The 24,001-nt window shown below is 37.7% G+C and overlaps 2 protein-coding genes across 3 annotated transcripts in view; one reads left to right on the forward strand and one right to left on the reverse strand.

Annotated features, from left to right (window-relative positions):
* ppargc1b (peroxisome proliferator-activated receptor gamma, coactivator 1 beta) overlaps positions 1-10,392 on the forward strand; it is a 54,032-nt gene extending 43,640 nt beyond the window's left edge. For both annotated transcript variants that reach the window (XM_039648648.2, XM_039648647.2), the window contains 7 exons: positions 999-1,044; positions 1,428-1,492; positions 2,790-3,324; positions 5,114-5,189; positions 5,317-5,435; positions 5,537-5,667; positions 6,560-10,392. In XM_039648648.2, coding sequence (XP_039504582.2) covers positions 999-1,044; positions 1,428-1,492; positions 2,790-3,324; positions 5,114-5,189; positions 5,317-5,435; positions 5,537-5,667; positions 6,560-6,651 — 1,064 coding nt within the window. In that variant the 3' untranslated portion in view covers positions 6,652-10,392. The remainder of the gene's footprint in view (positions 1-998; positions 1,045-1,427; positions 1,493-2,789; positions 3,325-5,113; positions 5,190-5,316; positions 5,436-5,536; positions 5,668-6,559) is intronic.
* Positions 10,393-11,329: 937 nt separating this feature from the next.
* On the reverse strand, positions 11,330-22,882 carry LOC120460723 (rod cGMP-specific 3',5'-cyclic phosphodiesterase subunit beta). The gene is made up of 13 exons (XM_039648649.2): positions 22,212-22,882; positions 21,892-21,957; positions 21,663-21,809; positions 19,103-19,210; positions 18,454-18,563; positions 17,689-17,776; positions 17,420-17,520; positions 14,774-14,881; positions 14,534-14,597; positions 13,872-13,946; positions 13,442-13,525; positions 12,217-12,385; positions 11,330-11,753 (listed from the first exon to the last, which is right to left on the reverse strand). The coding sequence occupies exons 1-13, from the start codon at positions 22,299-22,301 to the stop codon at positions 11,704-11,706; spliced, it is 1,260 nt and encodes a 419-aa protein (XP_039504583.1). The 5' UTR covers positions 22,302-22,882; the 3' UTR covers positions 11,330-11,703.
* Positions 22,883-24,001: the final 1,119 nt, after the last annotated feature.

A 24,001-nucleotide genomic window follows, 5' to 3' on the forward strand; every position in this document is an offset into this window, starting at 1 on the left:
TAGCTTCACATGGAAAGACTTGTCTCTGAATCTGTTAATTAACTTAAAAAAATAATTATTCATTATGAACATGTATTTTGTTGCTGAATTAAAGTGATACTCCACTTTTTTTGGGAAATAGGCTCATTTTACAACTCCCCCAGAGTTAAACGGTCGGGTTTTACCGTTTACGAATGCATTCAGCCGATTTTTTGATATTTAGAAGAATATCAGTAAACAGACAGTTTCTGGTCTCATTGACTTCCATTGTATATTTTTTTCCTAGTATGGAAGTCAATGAGACCAGAAACTGTCTGTTTACTGATATTCCTCTAAATATCCGAAAATCGTCTGAATGGATTCGAAAACGGTAAAACTCAACTGTTTAACTCTGGGGGAGTTGTATAATGAGCCTATTTCAAAAAAAAAAAAAAGTGGAGTATCCCTTTAAAATTTAAAAAAAAAAAAAAGAAAAAAAAATTAAATTTATCTGTCTTGAGAATGAAATTGAAAAAGAAATGGCTGAGAAAATAAAATAATCAAATATACATAAATACAAAAATATTACTTTTGTCCACTGTCACAGTGTGGTGTAGCGTGCAGGAATTTATATATGTTGTTGTCACATGCAAGAAAAATAATAAGATAATTTTAAATAATATTAAAAATTAAACACACACACATGTATATATATACTATATAATAAATAAATAATAATACATAATAAATAGGTTAGTTAGGTCAATAGAACACCCCAAAAACCTTGATACGTTTCAAACGTTTGAAAAGAAAAATATGGTATGGTTTTTCCTTTATCCATTTAAAATGTTTTTGATCTGTAGTTTTTTTTAGAAACCCATCTATTTACTGGTGCTTTAAAGGACCCAGAAACCAAACGATTATCTGAAGAACCTATAATGCACCATTAAGCACATTTTTAATCTTCAGAGAGCCAGTTCAGGTACTCTACTGTGTGTGCTGATCTCTAACAATGACACTGTCTGTTGTTCTGATTGTAGAGAAACGGTCCTGCCTCTGTCTGCCGCTGGCATCCAAATCCAATGGGTATGTGTTCCATTCATATCTAATCTATTCTAGAGTCCTGGAACACCTCCAGGCCTGAAGTTTAAGACCAGCTTTGGACTCCGTCCACCTTTAAAATTGCCTAGAGGAGGCTTATAGAGTCGCTGTTTTTACGTAACAAAACACTCACAGTAAAACTTTTATATAAATAGCTCTGAGGTTCTTCTACCAATTACAGTCATTTGTTGTTATATGTATATACATAGCTCAGACGTGAAACAACCCAGATCAATCAAACCCCGCTACAAATAGAAAACTCTAAAGCAGTAAATGTGATGCATTGTGTTGTCGAGACTCTATCCTTTTTCTTGTCCATGTAAGTCTAATAGATTCCATTTTTTTTTTCTCCATATTTTCCTGATCAGAGACACGCAGTATCCCAACAAACCATTTGAGCAGACTCTCTGTGTGGAATTGTGTGGCACAGCAGGTAATATTACGCACTTAGTCAGTGGTATTTTTACAAGTGTGCCATTTTTTTGGCATTGTGTGAGCAATTAGCACTTGATTCACCTCATATGTTCTCACGCATGCTAGTAGCTTGCCAGTATTTGCACAGGATTTAGAAAGTAGGTAATGACGTTTGTAGATTTAGGCTACTAACTGAATAGTAAAGGGCTTAGAGCTATTACTGAACCCTGTCAAATCAAATGTTCAAGTCTGTACCTTTACCTATATCTACATAGCAAATAATGAGTATTCTCTATATTTACGCTACCTTTCAAAACTTTGGGGTCAGTAGGATTTTTTTTAAATGTTTTGGAGCATTGCTTACCAAGGCTGCATTTATTTGACCAAAAATACAGTGACACCGTGAAATATTATTACAATTTAAAAGAACTGTTTTCTATTTGAATATATTTTAAAATGTAATTTATTCCTGTGATGGCAAAGCTGAATTTTCAGCATCATCATTACTCTAGTCTTCAGTGTCACATGATCCTTTAGAAATCATGTTTACACGGAAACGATTCAGAAGAGAAAACGCAAAAGTGGCGTTGTGTTATCACTTTTTATTCTGCGTTTAGACGAGCGTTTTGGGTGGAAAATCCGCGTGCATATGATGACGCAAAAGTGTGTGAAATTCAATGTAGTATTCAATGTATTCAATGTAGTTTCACTTTTTTGCATTTTTAAGCCCCAAAAACGCCGTCGCCGTGTAAACGAAAGGCACATCCGATAAAATATTTTTACGTTTTCACCCGCGAGCGTTCTCGTGTAAACAGGGCCTTGTATGCTGATTTGCTGCTATCGATGTTGAAACCAGTTGTGCTGCTTAATATTTTTGTGGAAACCGTGATGCGGTATTTAAAAAAAAAAAAAGAAATCTCTTGTAACATTAAAAATGTATTTACTGTAATATTAGGTCATTTCAAAGTGTCTTTGCCGAATAAAAATTTTAATTTCTTTAAAAAAAAATACTGACTCCAATCTTTTGCTGAACTACATTACATTACATTGCTGAACTTAGTTTTTGAGGTGTGTATAAGCAATAGCAATGGTGATAATTGCTTGAGATACCACTAAAAACAATAACTGAATCAAGTTAATTTGTCATTGTTATATATTATATATGCGTAATATTGTGTATGACTCTTCATTAATTATGTTCATTGAATGCCTGCTGTGCACTGTGACTAATAATAGGATGTTTGGTGATATTCTAGAGCATTTGGTTGTGGCGCTCATGTGCGTGTCGTAGTGATTAATGAGCGTGTGTTTTCCAGGCCTGACTCCCCCCACCACACCCCCTCATAAACCAGTGGAGGATGAGCTCTTCAAACCAGACGGAAAAGCTGAGCTCACCACCAAGAGCTCGTGCCTGGCGCGAGCGCACATACGCAAGCTCCCAGAGCAGACAGAACTGTACGCCCAGCTGCGCAGGATGGGCCGAACGGGCGACACAGACTCTAAAGGTGGGATGCAACGTGGGTACGGGGACCACGATTACTGCCTATTGGGCCTGGGAGAGAGTCACAAGAGAATGGCTGCCGCACTCGGCTCTCAGTGCCATGTGGAAGTCGGGGAGAAAGACGATATGGATGTGAAGAACTGGGAGATTGAGGGACAGGAGGAAAGGCCCCTAACGAACGTCCCTGACTACCAGCCAACGACTGAGGACGAAACGACCACTGCGTTGTTCACGCCCAGTCCAGAGCAGACCAGTGAACCCTCACCTGTCCGTTCTACCACACCAGACCTGGACGCCCAGTCCCCTGTTTCCTGTTCGCCCCCCTCACCCAGCTGCAAACTCCCCTTCAGGTACTGAATACTCCCGTGGCTTTTCTCTTGCAGTGTTTTGTTGAACTTTCTGACTTGGAAAAGTGCAATATATCGCCAGTTGAAGTCCAAATGCATTTGTATGTTTGTGTCACACAAACATAGCAGCACTCAGGGAAAGAATATTCCTTGATGAAGGTGCATTCATGCCATGTTGGATTTATTAATGATGGGATTTCGAGTTGAGAGTTCTGAAGACTTTGAAACACTCAAAATGGCAGAGGCTGCAGTAAAATGTAGTTAAGCTGTTATCTAGTAATATTTTAATAATTCCTGTAACTGACTATTGTTAGTGTCTTAAAGGAGTAGTTCACTTTAAAAAAAAAAAACTTTTGCTGATAATTTACTCACCCCCATGTCATCCAAGATGTCCATGTCTTTCTTTCTTCAGTCGAAAAGAAATTAAGGTTTTTGATGAAAACATTCCAGCATTTTTCTCCATATAATGGACTTCAGTGGGAACCAAACGGTTCAAGGTCCAAAAGACAGTTTCAGTGCAAACTGCATACTGTTCAAAGGGCTTTAAACAATTTCAGACAAAGAATCAAGTGAAATGATCACTCATTTAAAAAAAAAAAAAAATAACAAAGTTTGTTTTATAAGCTCAAATGCTTGCCTTGCTCTGTTCTGTGACACGTTTGTGACTCTCCTTTTCGAACTCGTTCATCAAAATGAACAAATCTTTTTCCGAGTCGTTTGGTTCATTCAACGATCGAAACGAACAAATTGACTCGAAAAAGATTTGTTCATTTTGATGAACGAGTTCAAACAGGAGAGTCACGAACATGCGTTACAGAACAGAGCAAGGTGAGCATTTGAGCTTATAAAACTTAAACTTTGTTAATTATTTATTAAATGAGCGATCGTTTCGCTTGATAAGACCCTTATTCATCGTTTGGAATCATTAGAAGTGAACTCCTTTAATGATGCAAGATTAATCTAAAAATAAACAAAAGACATATCATACATGTAGCTAGCACAGAGTTGGATAACTGATGTCTAATAAACTTTTATTAACAAGCATTTATTGATTAACAAGTCATTTACATAATGACTGTTTATTTATTAATAAGGTATTTGCATATAGAGTGTTACTTGTTTCAAGACACGTTCACAGGAAGGACAATAACAATAACTATAAAGTTTTAATAATTATTCTAATTTCTAATAGGGAGAATATGGAAATCCACATCACAGCTATAACTGTAACAACACAGAGGAACGATATCGATGGAATCCCTGTCAGAACCAGCATTATATAAGAAAACATGTTTGCCAGTGATACATTTATATATATAAAAAAGCTGCAGAACATCATTTATCATTTGCTAGGACTGTTTGTTAATAGTCAAACAACTGCTAAGCTAATGTTAGCATTTCCATTTTGTTTCTTTATATGTCATCATTTGAGTGTCAGGGAGTAAAACACCTTTATGTTTGGAAGTCAGGTATCCCTTATGAAAATTAACAATGGTTTCACTACAAATAAAACCAAACCATGGTTACTGTAGTTCCACCATGGTAACCACAAATTAACCATGGTTTTGCTACACTAACCATAGTTTAACCGTGATATTTGTAATAAAACTATGGTTATACAAATGGTTATCAATCCGCCAAAAATCGCAGACTTTTACTATATGGGAGGAATATCCTACATCAGACTTTAAATGAAACGCTGCATAAATCCTAGCGCAGCTTTCTATTAGCAAGACGCTAGCTAATTTCTATTGCCATTTTGAATAACTCAGCCCCGTTGTCCTTCTTTCAGCGACGAGAGCTCAGAGACATGCCACGAAGCAACTGAAAAAAGGAACAAGACAAAGTGTGGACAAGAGAATGATGTGGTAGGTTGAGTTTAAGCCAACTTGCAGCACTAACCTTATTATCTAAGACATACATCCATCTGAAATCTTGTTCATTTCCTTTAAGTGCTGTGGTGCGTATTTGTTCTAATAAGCTGTGCCTTTCCAGAACAAGTGCCAAGTGATCTACATTCACAACCTCCCTAGCAGCGTCACTCAGTCCATGCTGCGCAAGCGCTTCGAGGCCTTCGGCCTTCCAGAGGACTGTAAAGTGGTCATCAAAACCGAGTGGGTTCCATTTCCGTCTAGTTGCCTGACCTTATCATGCCCTCAGCAGTGAGTGGGAGAAAGGAGTGCTGATGTTTCTCTGTGTTTGTGTGCCTGTGTAGGGAGCGTTGTGGAGTGATCACACTGAGGCCCACTCAGAACGGCCAGATCTCACGGCACAGGTGGGACTCGCTTGGTCTGAGCGGAGGGAACGGCAGCCGGCGGTTTGGCAGGAAGCGTTATATAGATCTGGGTAAGAGGACAGGCAGCTTTCTGTCTCTTTGATGTTCTCTTTACATCAGACGTCCGGTGCTCTGTTTTGAGTCAGAGGAAGGTGTCTTCTCATTTCTAAGCTAATAAACGGCCTAATTCAACTTCATTTGCATTTAAATGGGGAAAAAAAAAGACTTTTGGATTCTTGGTTGGCCCACTTGAAAGGGCAGGGTGCCGTTTTAATTAGAGTTAGGCCGGTACACTGCAGTGCCTTTGCTATATCACCAAATCGAGGGACTAAACAATGTGTGAAATCAGTTCCAGACAATGATAATGAAAAAGCAGCTTGCTTGATTTGTTCAATTTTAAGTTTAACTCATCCAATCTAATGTGCTGAGTCACAATAAGTTTGGTGGGGTGTAAAGATTACAAAAATGTTGTCCTCGTAGTGTCCTCTATATATGAGATTATATGACACTGGGCGAAATATTGTGTAATAATTTTATTACCAAGCAGTGTTGTTATTATCCAAAACTGTTTTATGAGGAAAAACTAAAATTACTACTAAAATCACTACACTAACATTTAAATAAACATCAAATTAAGGTACATAAAAAAAGTTCTTAAAAGCTCATAAAACACTAACTAAAATAAACATAAATTTCACAAAAAAATGTGAACTACTTCAAACACCAACCAAACAATACGAGAAGATTTTTTTCTCCTTTTTTAAAATTATTATGCTATTCTGTCTGCACAATTATATACAATTTGTTGTATTTTATTACTTAATATAATAAATATAATATAATAATATGTAGAATTAGTTTACTATATATATATATATTTTTTTATTTGTAACCAAATATAATTTTAAATGTTGGCAGATTTCTTTAGTGTTACAAACTAACTGCGAGTGTTTTTCTGTTCAGACGAGGCGGGTCCAGGTCCGGTGAAGAGCAAGTATGATGCACTGGACTTTGATGCTCTGCTGAAAGAGGCCCAGAGAAGCCTGCATCGCTGACACAGCTCAACCACGCCTCCAGCGTCACGCCTCGTCCGAGACTCGCCTCAGCACCTCAATCCAAGGCACTTCTTCATGTTTACATTTTGAACATTGGAATAAAAAAATAGACCTTGTCACTTCTAACTGAGGAATCGGAGGACATTGGGGCGGGAGGATTACAAATGAACAGAAACGGCTCTGAGACACCGGACACAAGTGCTGCTTCTCTCGTGTGTTTGATGCCATTCATGACGTCGCGAGCGGCTCGGGCTTCGTAGCAAACCGCACTCTTTTCCATTGGTAGTTGTGACGTGCGTGTCTTTTTTTTTTTTTCTTTTTTTTCTTTCGTACCCCTTTTGTCTTCTCTTCATAGACCTGCAAGGTGCTTTCACCATTTTGTCGTACAAATATATAAACAATAACTGCTTTGTATTAGCAAAACTTTGTGGATGTTCAACTCTGTGTGTGTGTGCGCGCGTGTGTTATGATGAAAAGTGGAAAAAACGACAAACAAAAAAAATCCTACAAGGTAGAGTTTACAAATCAAAAAGTCAAGAAAAAAGTAGTCTTTTTGTAATTTTAGTGCTTCCTTGATTTCATCTATGCACTCAAACGAGGTAGTGCTTCTTTGGTCTGGCCTCTACCCTCCTCTGCTGTGGGAGGGGCTTTTGCTACTGGAGTCCAAGCCTGACTGTACTACCTTAAAGCTCTTTTTTTTTTTTTTACATTAAAATACTCTCTCCTATCCAATGAAGACATTCAAGTAATCACAAATCCTGCTAAGTGTATCAAAATATTACTCTGTTTGTTTGAGCAGCCTCACACAGCCAATGGTGTGAGTTTGAGGGTGGGGCTATATATTTGGTTGACCAATTGTTAACCGGTTTTCAATTTTTGACCCAGAAATTACTCTTCACCTTTAACTTTTTTTTTTTTTTTGCCCAATCCAAAGGGTGACAGAAAGGTTTTCCCGAGAAATGGAATGTACCCATCACAAATGCGATTGTAATGCCCATCCTATTGGTCTTGATTTGAAAGTACAGTTGAGTGGTTGGACTCTGCCAGTAGCATAGCCCTGACCGGCATCCAGGCAGTCGACTCATTCGGTTGAGAGAAGGGTGGCGGTAAACTTGGAGGAAGATCTTTCCAGAGCTCAATCTCATTAGAGATACTACGGTCGTATCTCTGCTTTGTTTACATGTCACTCTCTCATACTCTTTCTCTCTCTAAGCTCAAACACTCTTTTTTTACTCTCTCCTTTCTGACGGGAAGATCTGCGGGTTTTTTCTAGCTCTTACCTTGTGGCTACTTCTCTATTTGTCCTCTGCGTGTATTTTTTGAACGTGTCTAAACGTGTACCAGTGTATAACTGCGTGTCGTCCGTGTCTTTTATGGGGTCTAGGGATGGGTCTCTATCCCTTATTATATGCTGGGACCCGTTGCTTTTATTCTGTGGGGGTCTCCTCGAACCCTCGGCCTGTGGATCTAGTGCAGTTGTGAGCGAGCGTGCGCATGTACGCGCGTGCCGGCTTAGGGAGGGCCGTCCATCGGCTCTTTGCTCCCTGCCTCTCCCCTTTATCCCGAAACACACCCCCACCCCCCAGACCTGAATGTTTACATGACTGAATTCTCTTTCGACTTTTACTAGAGCGCACACTAAGTACAGAACGCCTTATTCAGTGTTAAAGTACCCTATCAGGACGTGCCTTTCGGCTTTCCCTTATACGGTACTGGGCTTGTAACTAGGACGCGGCCTCTGAATATTACAGACCATTTCGCCCAATAAGATCTTGAGAAAACAAACTGAATGAGTGTTTGTCCTTAGTATGTATACTAAGTGAGAGATGTGCTGGTTTACATGATTATATATATATATATATATATATATATATATATATATAATAGAAGTATATAATGTGTATATAGCACTGTGTCTTGTGTAAACATGAGATGTATGGTTATGTGCTGTACAGCGATGTGGTAAACGTGTGGTTTTAAATGGTGATTCTGATTGGTTGTTGGTGAACCTGATGATTAAGCAATACAGGGAGATCCAGAAGGGAATTTTCATTGAAATGGCTTCATAAGTCAAACACTGTTGTATAAAGTGTCCCTTTAGAAATGGTTCTTGTTAATTACTTTAACATGTTTTTCTTTTTTATGCAATTGAGATGCAATATCGCTAGGAGAGCCTTTCTCATTGACGAGATTGGTTGTTTTTGGGGTATAGGGGAAATCGGATCTTGTACTGTATGTTGTAGGCGGCTCAGTTCGTTCACAAAGAAGGTGGGTGTTTAAGGACTTTTTTCAAGGAAAATACACAGACAGCCCAATCTCACAAGGAGAGCCTTAAACCTTAGGGGAAAACAAAGCTATCAGTCCTATATGATCTCCTTTACAATCCAATGTGTTTTCTTTACTAAAGTAAGTAAACTTTTTCAATACAGCCATATTATAAAAAGTATATACATATATATAATTATATATACATATATATATATATTTGTGTGTTTGTGTAGATAAATATATAGATGATATAATTTGTTATAGATCATTTTATTCAGTGTTTCAGAACACTTCAATACATTTCAACACTGTCAATCTAGAATGTACAGATCCAAATTAAAAATAAAAGAAAAAAGATTTAAAAAAAAAAAAAAAAAACTTCCAAAGGGAACCTTCTTCAATGCAATACATTTTTTTCCAGCCCTCATTTTAGCAATCGCTAGACAAGTTGACCAAAAAGTACATTTGATGTTTGGATACAGGAGAAGTGCGGTATCACATCAAATCCATTTCACGAATGTCATGATCGTTTGGCTTGGCCCTGTGTGCGTGTGTGTGTGCGTGCGTGCTTGTGTGCACATTTGATTTTTTCCACTTAGATTTTTTTTTTTGTTCATACAAAACTTCACTTTTAATTCACTACATCTATGGCCCTGCAATTTGTTGTTCACAAAGTACATGCTCTTGCAGGATTGGAGAGAATTTTCCAATCGAGTCGGCAGATTATATTTGGGGAACGTTTATGTTGTCTTTGTTAAACCTTGGATAATTTTTATCAAGAATGGGGATTTAAAGTTTGCAATTACGATGACAGAGCATCAGAAAATAAAACGCACATCCATGTCACATTGTTTTGCTGCTTCAAGACCTAGTCTTTTGTGGAAACAAAGTTTTAGTCAAAAGGGCATATTTTTTTCTTTGTATTGTTTAAATGATTTTTATTTTATTTTTTGGACTTTACATCTAATGACTATCAAATTCACTATAATTTTTCTTTTTTAACGTAGGTTTTGGTAAATACTGTTAGTAAGATTTTATATTTTTACACATTTGTTTCATTTTGAGGTTTTTTATTTATATGCCACTCCAGGTTGCATATTTGTCCAGATTTGGATGTCTTGAAATGATGTTGGTTTTCTTTTCAACTTTTTTTTTTCTCTCGGTATTGTGTGATTTTCATACATCTTGAGAATGTGGAGACAAATGCATTTCAGTATTTTTAAATTGTTAAAATCTAGTTTCCTAGATCAAATCTATATAGTGGAATTATTTGATGTCATAAATTATATTTTAATTCATGTAAATAGTTTTAAAAAAGCAAATGATGGCTTCCTTTTAAACTGAACACATTTCTCTTCCGAGATTGTTTACATTATTAAACTGTAGAAAGAAACTGATCCTCATATACTGTAAAAAAAGTACATATATTCATTGTTTTGCCTCCAAAAAAATAAAATCCATAATGAACATTCAGCTTTGCAATTCATTAATGTACTACATTACTATCTGTATAAACCAAAAAATAAACATTGAATGCTGCAGTAAACCGCAATAATACCTTCCAGAGGACTAATACTATTCTCAGAACAACGAGTGTTGAACAGCAACTTGAAAAAGAGGATTTTGAAAAAGCCAGCAGCACTTGCTTTAAGACTGTCACTCCCATTACAATGCGTATTGCGTAAACTGAACAGCTCAGCTGGAAACAGTTTGATTGGCTACTGCATTGAAACGGCAGCCAATAGCAAATGGTGTTCCGTGTTGTATCCATGCAGACTGCCTAGAAATAAAGCTAATTGTGGTGGTTCCTTTCACTGAGGGTATGTAGCAGAACATGCTGAATGAGACCACTGTTAATGCAGCCATTCGGAGAGCTGGTGGCAATTTGCCGCTCTGCTGGTTTGTGATTCGGATGTCAGAATAATCATTCCCTAAGGCATTGCGTGTGTGTAGGTGGGGGGTGCACATCTAAGCGTGTGTATTTGCTGTCACGTCAGAGGCTGAGCTTATTTTGGCTTTTGCAGTGGTTGCAGATTTTCTTAACTCCACCTATTTGCTGTGGGGAGTGGGGTAAATGTAGCGGAAGATGTGACATCATAGTCGTTGACGTAGAGTGACTGCGTCTGACATGACGTAAATGCTAGCATTGAGTCCGCCTATATTTACTGTCCTGCCAATCAGCTCTCCTCCTCCTCAGTCGATTAGGCCAACACCCCCTAGGTGTTATCCAATGCTTTTGTAAGACTGTTATGTATGTCCCAGTGGGACAGTTAGTACTAGCACGCACACACACACACACACACACACATACACAAGTGCAACCGAGCATACTGCATCCTAGGGGCAGAATTCTTATTTTGCACACCAACACAGTTACAAAGCTTTAAAAGACGAGGCTTGGCTCAACAATTCCTCACTTTTATTTCTACATATAAATAGTAATAATTAAAAAACAACAACAAATGTTTATGTGGACTCTCAAAGTGCTCTCTAAAATGTAATTCAGTATGTAAGAATTCTATTCTGTACAGTTTCAGCCAATATACACTACATTTTGATAATTATAGCTTTAAGAAAACTATCTGTTGATGACATAAACCTGGTGTGGGATATGTATTGATGTTGTATTTACTTATAAGTAAAGAAAACCCTTTGGTGTGTTTAAGCTCAAGACTAGTGCAAATACTTGACAAAGTAATATCCTACATAGAGAAACAATAAAAGTGGCCCAAATTATGGGTGCATTGTCATACATTCTTATTGTCTGTTTTTGCAGTTTGACGTCTAGGAAATTACACAGGTCTTGGACTGAGATGAGGATTGGCCAGCGCTTGCTGTGTGGAGAGAATGTAGATATAGAAAAGCAAAAAATTACAATAGTCAGTTGTTTGTAAAAAAAAATGAAAGTTTCAAACCCATTTTTTTTTCCTTCTGTGGAACACAAAAGGATAAATGTGTAAGAATGTTCATGTTGTTTTTTTCCCTTACATTGAATGCAAAAAGACAAAAAAAAAGCACCAAAAAGTAGTCCATATAAAGTCATATGATAGCATTTGTGAGGGGAAAAACACTGAAATGTAAGTCTTTATTCACTAAAAATCTATTAGACGCATTGACTTTTCTGATTCTATTGCGTTATTTTGTCCTCACTTCAGTGTCAACATATCTTATTTGTGTTCCACACAAGGAACAAATAACACAGGTTTGAAACAACATGTAAATGAGCAAAAAGGAATAGTTAATCCCAAAATGACAATTAAGACACATTGATACACAGCTTGAGTCACTATTATTTACCTTGTCTGGCAGCTAATGCGGCAGCTTCTGCTTCCTCTTTAGCTTTCTTGGCCTCTTCCAGCTTTGCTAACTTGGCCTCATGTTCTTCCTTCAGAGCGTTCCACTCCTTCCTGTTGTTCAGCAGACGATCTAGCATGGGTGTGATCTCCACATGGAAGCGAGAGAACTCCTGCAAGAGGGATGGGACATGAATAAAGGGGGAGTATTGGAGGTGGGTAAAATAGTTGATTTATAAAGAAATTTCTACATCATTCAAGATGTTGTTATCCTAACTATCCATATCATAAAAAAAACGTATTATGGAAGCTCATTGTTTCTCGATGAAGCTCAAACGTGCTGTGTAACATCAGAATGAACCTCATTGGTTCTTGAGGAAGCTCAAAGTGCTGCGTAACACGAGAATGAACCTCATTGGTTCTTGCTGAAGCTCAAAGTGCTGCGTAACACGAGAATGAACCTCATTGGTTCTTGAGGAAGCTCAAAGTGCTGCGTAACACGAGAATGAACCTCATTGGTTCTTGAGGAACCTCAAAGTGCTGCGTAACACGAGAATGAACCTCATTGGTTCTTGCTGAAGCTCAAATGTGCTGCGTTACATGAGAATGAACTTCATTGGTTCTTGTTGAAGCTCAAACGTGCTGCGTAACACGAGATTGAACCTCATTGGTTCTCGCATGTCAAGCATACATACTTGAGGTTCCGTTTACCACAATTAATGCGTGAGTTGATGAATGTTTAATGTGAATAAAAGCCTAAACTCAATTTGTTCATCATATAAAGTGATCGTGTCTCTCCAGAAAATTTGGACTAAACCAATCAATTCAAATAGTCTTACAATCTCTTTTATGAATTTTTTGAAGCATCGAAGCTGTCAACGGAGGGACAGAAATCTCTCCGATTTTTTATCAAATAGATTAGAAGAAATTCTAACTGCATTCAAATAAGCTACATCACACTGGAATAATGCAGTCAAGACTTATTTTTGTTATTTCTGAGAGTCTTTACTTCACATTCTCTAATTCCAGCAGGACTGCATTCTGACGTTCACAGTCAATAAAAGTCAAGTATACAGACATCTGATCAAGACCATCGCGGTGCATTTATGCTGATGATTATGTATCTGCTTCCTGATGGACTCTCGTCTGGATCCTGTGAACATTTTGAAGTGTAGATCAATGAATTCCCATATGTTGTTTTGTTTACTAATCAAAATGGAAGACCTCACCTTGTAAACGAAAGCACAGACGAAATCAATGAAACCACACTGCAGTTTGGGAAGATCATCCGCTTTGTTCCGGTCCATCATGGGCTGTAGATAAAACAGCATGTGCTTAATTTGTATCAAAATGAAACCCCACAACATATTGAGGCAAACTGAATAGATGTAGTGGCGAAGATCCATTAGACTTAAGTAGAAAGTTCAGAGGAACTTTTTCCAAAATTGAAATTACATTCTGCATTTCCAATCCCAGCAAATGGGGAGTTTGGAAGCAGTCTGTTTGACTGGGCTTTTGTGACCGCTCTTTCTGATTCACTGCACCGCATAATAGGCAGTACATCACGACATGACCCATGGGAACTTTTCATTCTTATTCCTTTTCTCTCAGCCCCCCCTCCCAACACCCCCCACCCCTTCATTCCAGGCGCTCTCTCACAATGGGCTGCTGCTCCAGCACTGTCCTCTCCAGGTCACCCTGCTCCCAGAATTCTGCAGCAACAGACAGCGCCACCTGCAGGAAAGAGAGCAAGTAGCCACGGTCAATATTAAGCTTTGATTTATGTTCATTGTAGATGCATTTTGAGAGAAGCAAATTATGGACTTTATGTGTGAAATATATTAACTGTGCATTAGAGACCATTAATGACTTTAAAAAAGCAGAAATCGTTCCATAACAATGTCCGTTGAAACAGACCTGGCACATGTCCCATTTGCAACTATGAAATCTAGCTTTATCATCATTGTTCTTGGATCTACTTCATGAATATAATAATAGCATTACCAAAAAAAAAAAAAACATCTTAAAGAAGCAATATTCATTTTTTTTTTATGTATTATGTATATAATCTCACACATGTGAGATGATCTACAGTGCCGTCTGCTATGAATTGCATATGAATGTTAAACAACGAATGTAAACAACCCATCCATGGATACATTATCATATGAATAGGGTTTCAGACTCATTATGCCGTCTGAGAGCCCAGCGATTTTATTTTCCTGTGCAGTCACACCCTTGGCTGCCCTAGATGTTTGAATACATTGCTGTAGTATCAGGCGTTGCATGTGACATTGCATTATGCATTAGGAATATATAACCTTGCTCTGAATCTCCCATGGCTTGGCAATGGCTGACAAATCACAGGCAGTCATCATCATAGCCCTGCGGTGAGGAGAACCAAAATACCATGCTGTGAATTCATATTTATGAACCCTAAATGGCACCAAATTCAATCTGCTGCATATTTTCTTTTGCAAGTATATAAATCAGCTTATTTTCCAAACAAATATTATGGTTGGTATAAGATTTGTAACCAATGATTTTCTCACAGCACTTACATGACAATCTCTTTCCGAGTTGTTTCTAACATCATGTATTTGGTCCAACTGTCCCAGCTCTCGTAGGTCTTGGACTGATCCACAATCTTCTGAAACATGGTCCTTTTCCTGTGGAGGCGCATCATGATTAAAGGGTTAGTTCACCCAAAAATGAAAATTAAGTCATTAATTACTCACCCCCATGCTGTACCAACCCCGTAAGACCTTCGTTCGTCTTCGGAACACAAATGAAGATATTTTTGATTAAATTTGAGAGCTGTATAACTATAATAAGAATTGCGATCTGAAGTAGTGCAGAGCGGCTCTGAAGTAGTGTAAGCAGATCGCAAATCTCGCGCATGCGTCGTGGAAATCTAAGGAAGTCTCATTTCTGGCCTACAAGGAAGAAAAGAAATAGTCGAATAAACTCGTTATTTTTGTTTGTTTTTTCGCACAAAAAGTATTCGCGTCGCTTGATAAACATATAGTTGAGCCACGGTAGTCACTTGGGATATTTAAACATTTTCTTCATTGACTTTCTGGGCCGTCAAGAGGCAGTCCCTTAGGAGCCAATGTGGTAGTTATACAGCTCTCAAATTTAATCAAAAATATCTTCATTTGTGTTCCGAAGACGAACGAAGGTCTTACGGGGTTGGTACAGCATGGGGGTGAGTAATTATTAATTAATGACTTAATTTTCATTTTTGGGTGAACTAACCCTTTAAATTCATGTTAATCATGCGTATGCAGCTCTGCCGTTCACACAATGGACGATAACTATATTAGTGTCCACACCAACACACAATATTGTTCTGTTTATTCTAAGCGCAGGCTGCATTTATGGCGTCTAGCACTTTAAAGTCCCCATGAAATTAAAATTGACCATACTTACTTTGTTTGCCTAAATTGATCGTTTTGTGGTGAACAATACATACAAGTCAATCCACACAAAAAAAAATTTTGGCTTCGTAATCTTTAATCAAATTTTGAAAATGCCCCTCCCCTCTGCATTGGAGGACCTTGCCCGATGAAGTAGGCTTTACGGTTTTGGTGTCTCCTTAACATCCATAACCACGCCCCTCCAACTGACAGCTGTGTGTGTTTGCGAGCGCCGAGCGAGCATTGATTGACAGCGTGTGTAAACTTGCGTCATCCTCCATTTCAGAATGAAACACCCATTTTTCTAGATCCAATCAGGTGCTAGTTGAAAAAAAAAGCCACGCCCACTATTTTGCCTCATTTAGTATTCCGTTTCTCTCTGAAATACGTCACAACACTGGAGAAAAGTCGTTTGCAACTTCCGGTTCACAGGGACTTTAAATGCTCAAGCTCTTTAAGCCTCAAACGCATATCTCAGGTCTTTAGTGACCCGGGACGTCATTCACTACCATCCTACTCATTCATTTTTTAAAGCTACACTGTGTGATTTTTACCCCCATCTAGCGGTGAAAAGGTATATGACCATCCAGTGAATATTAGTTTCTGTTCCTCTCAATTCCGATTTCGTTTTAACTCCTACGGTGGCCAATGTAGTCCAAGATTAACATGGCTTCCAGTTCGACCTCGTCCATGAGTGTTAACTCAAACGTAAACGCGAAAGGCGAAGCTTGAATTAACGGGTATGTCTCTCTTTGGCTAATGTACTTTCAAGATGGAGGGGCAACATGGCGACCGACATGGCGAACCCCTTACCCGTATGTATTTTCAATGGCATAGTATTATACACTCACGAGAATACTTGAACGAATTCATTGAACGAAGTAAATATACATTAATGAGCACATATATTTTTGAAAGAACTAAGTGTTTTTAGCTAAGAATAAGCTAAAAGAGTTACACAGTGTAGCTTTAAGTTAGACATCAACCTTCTTAGTATTCCTCAATAAATTCATTGTAAACAATGTAACAACATTTTTAAAAATAAAATTTATAAAAGAATGCCCGTTTTCCCATACATTTGTTTGTACCAAAAAAAAAAAAAAAATGTATAGGGTCGCTAACGACCCGAGGTGTGTAACAGTGTAAGTATATTTTTTCTGCACCATCATAATTGAACGTTTGATGACTGAATAAGAGGAATTTCACCTTTATTTCACAAGCTGGTAATGTCTGACGAAGTGTCGTTTCAGGTAAAAAAACAAAAGAATAAATGTGTTTAAGACAGATTATGAGACAGATGCTGAATGTAATGGGAAATGAGAGCTCTGACGAGGACAGAGATGATGGTATGAAAACATCTGCTCAAACTGATCCCTTCCAAGCTCCAAAACGTAACAAAATATGCTTTATTTTATTCTTCTGTAACTATGATTCTAAGATCAGGAGAGTTTTATTTTTATTCGGGTTGGTGAAGACCTGAATATATAATAATGATTGGTGAAACAATCATGCATTTAAGGGTTAAAGCAGGATGGATTCTGATTAGCAGTCAATGTTTTTATCATTTATCAGCTGGGAAAAAATCTATCTGAAAATGATGCCAAAAATATTGTTTCTCTCAGCCATTATTGTTATAAGTGTGATGCAGACTGATATTCTTTTAAATTTTGAATGATTTTTGGAACTATCTTTATCATTATAGTTATAGTCCTTGGTGTGAACGAGGCTTAACTCTGAATAAATAATTCACAAAGTATATCCCACAGGGCTGAAATATAAATTTCTTACTTGAAATACAAGGCCAAGTCCGTTGCGATGATAGCTATGTCCATCAAATGGATGACGAGTTCGTGCTGTCTTCGGTTCAGATTCTGGTAGATATTTAAGGCCTTGGAAAACAAATTATTTTAGTGAGGAAACTGCTAGCTGTGAGTGAGGAGGCAGTTATCAACTAGATGTACATTCTCAATGGTCTGTAGAGTTCAAAATTGTAATGATGGCTGAAGCCTTCTGAAAAATGTCTAGAAATATAGTTTAAACTTTATATTTAGCATTACCTCATCTCTAAGCAGAGTTTTTCCAAAGTCCAGATGGTGCCTCTCGAGAATGGAGGAACCATGCAGCTTTGCCAGTGGATTCCCAGACCTGGCAAAATCATCATAGAAAATGATTCTCAAGACCCAGAAGGTCAAAGACTTTTAATCAAATTGAATGTAAATAACCATAATGCAATTTGAGATTTCAGCTTGAAAATGTAGCATGATTAAAATTAATCAAATCTAAATGTTGCCTTTTAATATAGATGAAACATATATTGTTAATCCTTTAATCCTACACAATTCCTACCCAATACCTTAACTTAAAGCTGCAGTCTATAACTTTTCAAAATGCATATACTAAGCAAGTACATAATGAATCCATTTTCCAAACCATGTTCTTGTCTGCACGTATAATAAGTGTTTATATTCGAATTAGACCATTAGGCTGTTTATTAACTGCTCGAGCACCAAAAGTTACGAACTGCAGCTTTAAAAACTACCTTACTAACTATTACTAAGCAGTAATTAGTAGTTTATTGAGGCAAAAGTTATAGTTAATAGTGAGAATTGGACCATATTCTAAAGTGTGACCGTCTTTTTAGTCATGTCTTATCCTGCATAGATAACCATGTGACCCATGACTTCCATGGGTGTCTTCTCAAAAAAAACAAAAAAAAAACAGGTGATTTAAGACCCTCGTCAAACAGTATTTCTGAATATTGTTATACATACACATTTTTCTTTGATAAGAGCAGTGGTGCGTTGACAGTAATGAGTACATACTTCATCTGATAGAGATTGTTAGTGCCACGGTGGTCAATATCATGACAGAGCCCAGCGGTCACCATGGCCATCGCCTCCAGGTCCGTATAGTAGCGCTTCAGGTCACCTGTCTGAGAAACATGAGAACCGATATAATTGGCTTGAAGGCGGAGCCTCCTTAAGACACTCTGACTAGTGAGGGCTCATTAGGCTCAGTGAAGCATGGGAGTAGTGCTGAGAAAGGTTCATTAGCAGCCTGGCCTTCATTTTTTCCAGTGCTCCAATACTCCATCCTTCCTGATGTACGGCCAATTCACTGTGATTACACATGACTTTACCAGGAGCAGGTTTACACTTGGATGATTAATTAGATGGGTCTGCCATTTCAGAGGATATGTGTTGGAGGTGGGCCGTATCATTAAACATATTACCTAAAAAAGGCCCACGACTCTAGCACCCATCAAACAGAGAGGCAAATTTATCAAATGATTAGTTACAAGGCTAACATGACTTGTTTGTTTGTTAATGAGAGTACAGTTTCTCTAGTAGGCTGAACACTTGTAACTTATTTTAAGGGGATTGAGATGATGAGTTTTTTTAGGGCCCTCTTAATAAGGTCTAAAACTGATTTTTTATTTTTTTTTTTAATTCTGAGAGAGTTTTCTCTTACCATGAGCAGTGTAAACATGGTCTGGCCAACGTTGAAGCCATGCCTCCAGTTGTGGTAGGTGATCTTCCTGTAACCTTTACTGACTGAGTACACAAAGCGCACCAGGGTCTAGAGATAAAGCAATGTCAGCATTCAGTCTTACAAGGCACTGGAAATATTGTGTCTTGGAACTCAATATCTCTTTAAAGGGTTAGTTCACCCAAAAATGAAAATTAAGTCATTAATTAATTGCTGTACCAACCCCGTAAGACCTTCGTTCATCTTTGGAACACAAATGAAGATATTTTTTGATTAAATTTGAGAGGTGGATCACTGCTACATAGGCTCCTAAGGGATTGAAACTTGACGGCCCAGAAAGTCAATGAAGAAAATGTTTAAATATTCCGTGTGACTACAGTGGCTCAAGTATGTTTATCAAGCGACGTGAATACTTTTTGTGCGAAAAAACAAACAAAAATAACGACTTTATTCGACTATTTCTTTTCTTCCTTGTAGGCCTGAGAGGAGAGTTCAAGAGATTTCAACGACGCATGCGTGAGAACTGAACTGAAGTAGTTGAAGGAGATCGCAATTCTCGCGTATGCGTCGTGGAAATCTCTTGAACTCTCATCCCAGGCCTACAAGGAAGAAATGGAGTAGTCGAATAAAGTCGTTATTTTTGTTTGTTTTTCCGCACAAAAAGTATTCTCGTCGCTTGAAAAACTTATAGTTGAGCCACTGTTGTCATTTTCTTTCATTGACTTTCTGGGCAGTCAAGTTTCGATCCCTAAGGCAGCCTATGTAGGAGTGATCCATCTCTCAAATTTAATCAAAAATATCTTCATTTTTGTTCAGAAGACGATGGGGGTGAGTAATTAATGACTTAATTTTCATTTTTGGGTGAACTAACCCTTTAATGACTTGTAGCAGCAATAGTTGGGTACTCACTAGGGTGAACAGTACATACATAAGACAATGTTAATAACTTTAAATATTAAACTTTGGTGCATATCTCGCACTGCACCATTTGTGTTGTGCACATGAATTATATCTTGTTTTGCAAATGACAAAATGGGCAAAAATTGGTACCCAAGCAATATCTAGAGAGCCATGAAAATCTTCCTAAATAAGTAGTTAAGGAATTTAAAAAGTTAAATTCTGAGAAGTTCGTATACGTTCCTAAGTACAATTCTTAAAATATTTCTTAGATGTTCTCAAACATTTTAGTAACTGATTAGTAGTGTTATCTGACTATATTGTGGTTGGTGCTAAAGACTGTGATCAGATAAATTAAAACACCTCAAAGGCCATCTTTTTGTGCTACCTGCAGATTAGTGCAAAACCATACTAAGCTGCCACATTGTTTTCATTGACTAGCTTGATCGGAGTTTAGCACTCGGTGTCATATTGTGCCATATTTTACAGGTCCTTAAAGGTGGAATACCTAAGATTTTTGCATTAAAATATCCCAAAATCACAAGGCCAGTGTTATATATTTAGTTAAGATGATAACTTACTATATTCCAAATGTTTCAAACAATGTTTAAATCGCAAGGAAATTGAGATTTTAACCAAGGAAACGGGGCATGTGAGCTGGGAGTCGCCAGTAAATCGCGTCATATCCGCGTTACCTCGGTTTCCGCTCGTACTGCGTGTAGTCCTGGACAAATGCGGAAGTTGTAGTTGTGCGTTAGCGTCTTTCAATCAACAAACGTCAGCTTGTTTCGCGCATTTGTTATGGAATGGAGCACAATTATTCTTTAGCGATTGCACCTGGTTCTGTCTACAAAGACAAGTCTCATAAACGCGAACGGGTCAAACAAACGACCCAAGAATCTGGGACAAGAGAAATAAAACCAGCTCAACATCAGTGTGGCATTTCCTAAATGGAGAGAACTTTGTGAAAAACTCGAAAGCTAAAAAATCGTAAGGTCAAATTCACCGCGAATACTTCTCAGAATGTGAACTGTTGGCTGTATCTTAGAAAACGACGTTTATCTGAAAAGTGTTTCAACCGTCCCGGCTCTCCCCTAACATCTGTGATAACTAATTTACTTTTAAACCTTACTTTTCTTGCGGTTATTTCAGTTTAATGAAAAACAAGCATGTCATTAAACGCAACAGTTATAGAAATCGAACTTTACCTCATCCATGACAACTAATTTTCGATTCCCGTCTGACTGATTTATCCACGGTGGAGTTGAAAACAACAGTTCCCATCATTCCGCGTTCCTCCACGCAAAGCCGTTGTTGTTGTTTTGAATGTAGCGCCCTCTAGCGGCATAAAATCTTAGGTATTGTAGCTTTAAGTGGAGTGATCTGTTCATTTGTTTTCATTTTTTATTTGCATTCATTTGTGCCTCAGAGTTGTGACTATCACGACAGATCATTTTTTGCATTATCGATCATTAATGTACTTATGCACATCCCTAGTAATATGAATATGTATTATATGTAGTGTTATGTTGTAATGCTCAATATATGAAAAAAAAAACAATACATTTGTTAAACATTTTACCTTTTGCGATTTATGACAGCTGGAGGTTATTCTAACTTTAGTTTACCTGGCATCATCACTCACCTCACGTGGAATATGGAACTTGTCCACCACACCCAGCTCATAGTACATCTTGATGCCACACTTCACTAGGTCCAGCTCAGTGAAATCAAAGTCACAGAAGTGAAACTCAAAGATCTCTGACACCTTTGAGTTTGGCAGTTTCTCAGCCTGTAGAGAACAACAACATTAAGACACACAGCAACAAAACAACAAGACTTTAAACCAAGTATGATTTTTTATTTTATTTTACCAGAATATTCTCCAGCTCGTCCTCTTCACATTCATCAGGCTCTTTCCCATACAACTCACGTGTGTTCTTAACACACAAAAAACACACTGTCAGTTTCACACTGCTGGTATTCCAAGATGATTTTTTTTTTATGTTCATACAACCCCTTTTAATTACACCATCAATCATATTGTCATATATGACAGCACTGCTCCTCCACATGATCAAGTTTATTCATACTGTGCAAATAGGATGTACTGCCATTACATTACCAATGTACTGTAATTTATTTTAATTAGTGCATACTAGGGAATAAGCCCTGTCAAGTCGGAGAAACCCACCAAGACATTCTGAATCTCATCCTTTCTGCACTTGACATGGTACATGACCATGTCCTGAAAGATGTCCTTGCGATTTTCCAGCTTGTTCATCCTGTCATAAGTGTCTGTATTCAGCACTGACCAGCCCAGGAACTGAGTGAGTGACTGAAATAGACACAGATGGGGTTTAGATTACATTTACATTCAGGCTCACATGTAGTTTGAGAGTCATGTTCAGATTCACATGCAGGTTTAGATTCACATTTACATTCAGATTCACATTTACTGTAGATTGAGATTCAGGTTCAGATTCACAGTCAGTTTTGGATTCACATTTACATTCAGGTTCATATTTATAATTATGAGATTCAGGTTTAGATAAAATGTTTCTTTCAGATTCACATTTACTATAGGTTGAGATTCAGGTTTAGATTCACTTTCTCATTCAGATTCACATTTATTCTAGGTTGAGATTCAGGTTCACATTCAGATTCACATTTATTCTAGGTTTAGATTCACTTTCTGATTCAGATTCACATTTATTCTAGTTTGAGATTTAGGTTCACATTCAGATTCAGGTTTAGATTTACATTTACATTCAGGCTCACGTTTAGGTTGAGATTCAGATTCAGATTTACATTTAGGGTTACTTTTACCGTAGGGTAAGGTTCAGTTTCAAATTCAGGGGCTGTTTACATGACACCGTTTTCAACTAAAAACACAAAACTGTTTACGCGTTTTGGCTGCACGTCAACAGCGGGAAAAAAAACGGATTTCAAAGTGCACGTTTTTGAAAACGATCTCCGCGTAAACAACAAAAACGCAAATCTCTGGAGACGACGGCGTCATGCACATGCGTATTATTTTATTATGCGTGTTTTCAGTCTATAGTGTTTCATCGCCATCTAATGGCCTAGCAGCAGATTACAGGGGGTTTTATTTGTTTTTCGTGGATCCGTGTGAATGGGGATTGTTTTGACAATGGTGTCGCCCAGGGGCGTTTCTAGGTTTCAAAAACATCAGGGGCTGAACCCGAAACATCAGGGGCTGGGGTGGGGAATAAGATAGCATGATTCGATACAGAGAATAATGCATATTGCAGGCCTATATGCAGCGGCAGACTGGCATCCCTGGCACTGTAACCATACCAGCCCACATTACCACACAGTCACACACATTCAAAGGTGAGGAAGTTAGGGGGGTTCGGGGGCATACTCCCCTGAGAAAATTTGGATTTCTCAGACCTACATGTGTGCATTTTAGGGTGTTTAAAGGTCATAAAAATGGTATAACAATAGCTTTAAAAGTATGTCAGTGGGCACTGGCAGTAGCATAAAAGATGACAGATTCTTAAATATGAGAATGAGGATAAATGTTAAAATGAATGATCCACGCTTGGATGCAAATGCAGAATGTTTCTGCTTATTGTTGACAATACACAATCCATATTCCTAACAGGAATGGCCTTAATGAGAAATCTTTCAAGGATTATTTTGCATAGCCTAGATGAATTTCAATCAAACACTAGTGCATTCTTTTTGTGTCCAGACGAAAATGAGCAATTTATATATTAGCATTAAAGATTGGTTTCAGCAACTTGTTTCTTTCTAAGGTTAGATAATCAATTTTTTTGGCAGTAATCTGTTAAGTTAAAGTTAAATTGTTCACTCATAAAGACAGTCACTTGTCGTCACCTACTGACTTACTTAATAATGCAAGTTGGGCAAACACAGACAAGCAAAGTGATAAATTGTGAAAAGGCTGATACTGGTGAAATATTTGAACACATTCGAGGACCATACAAATATATA

This window comes from Pimephales promelas, chromosome 9 (assembly GCF_988280905.1).
Source record: "Pimephales promelas chromosome 9, fPimPro1.hap1.1, whole genome shotgun sequence".
Classification (NCBI taxonomy): Eukaryota; Metazoa; Chordata; class Actinopteri; order Cypriniformes; family Leuciscidae; genus Pimephales; species Pimephales promelas.

Excerpts from the sequence above, each read along its gene's own strand:
- LOC120460723 (XM_039648649.2), bottom strand. The coding sequence starts at position 22,301 with ATGAACAAGCTGGAAAATCGCAAGGACATCTTTCAGGACATGGTCATG. Across the intron at positions 18,564-19,102 it reads CCATGTTTACACTGCTCATG|ACAGGTGACCTGAAGCGCTA; the intron begins GTAAGAGAAAAC and ends CATGTTTCTCAG. Across the intron at positions 14,598-14,773 it reads ACTCGGAAAGAGATTGTCAT|GGCTATGATGATGACTGCCT; the intron begins GTAAGTGCTGTG and ends TCCTCACCGCAG.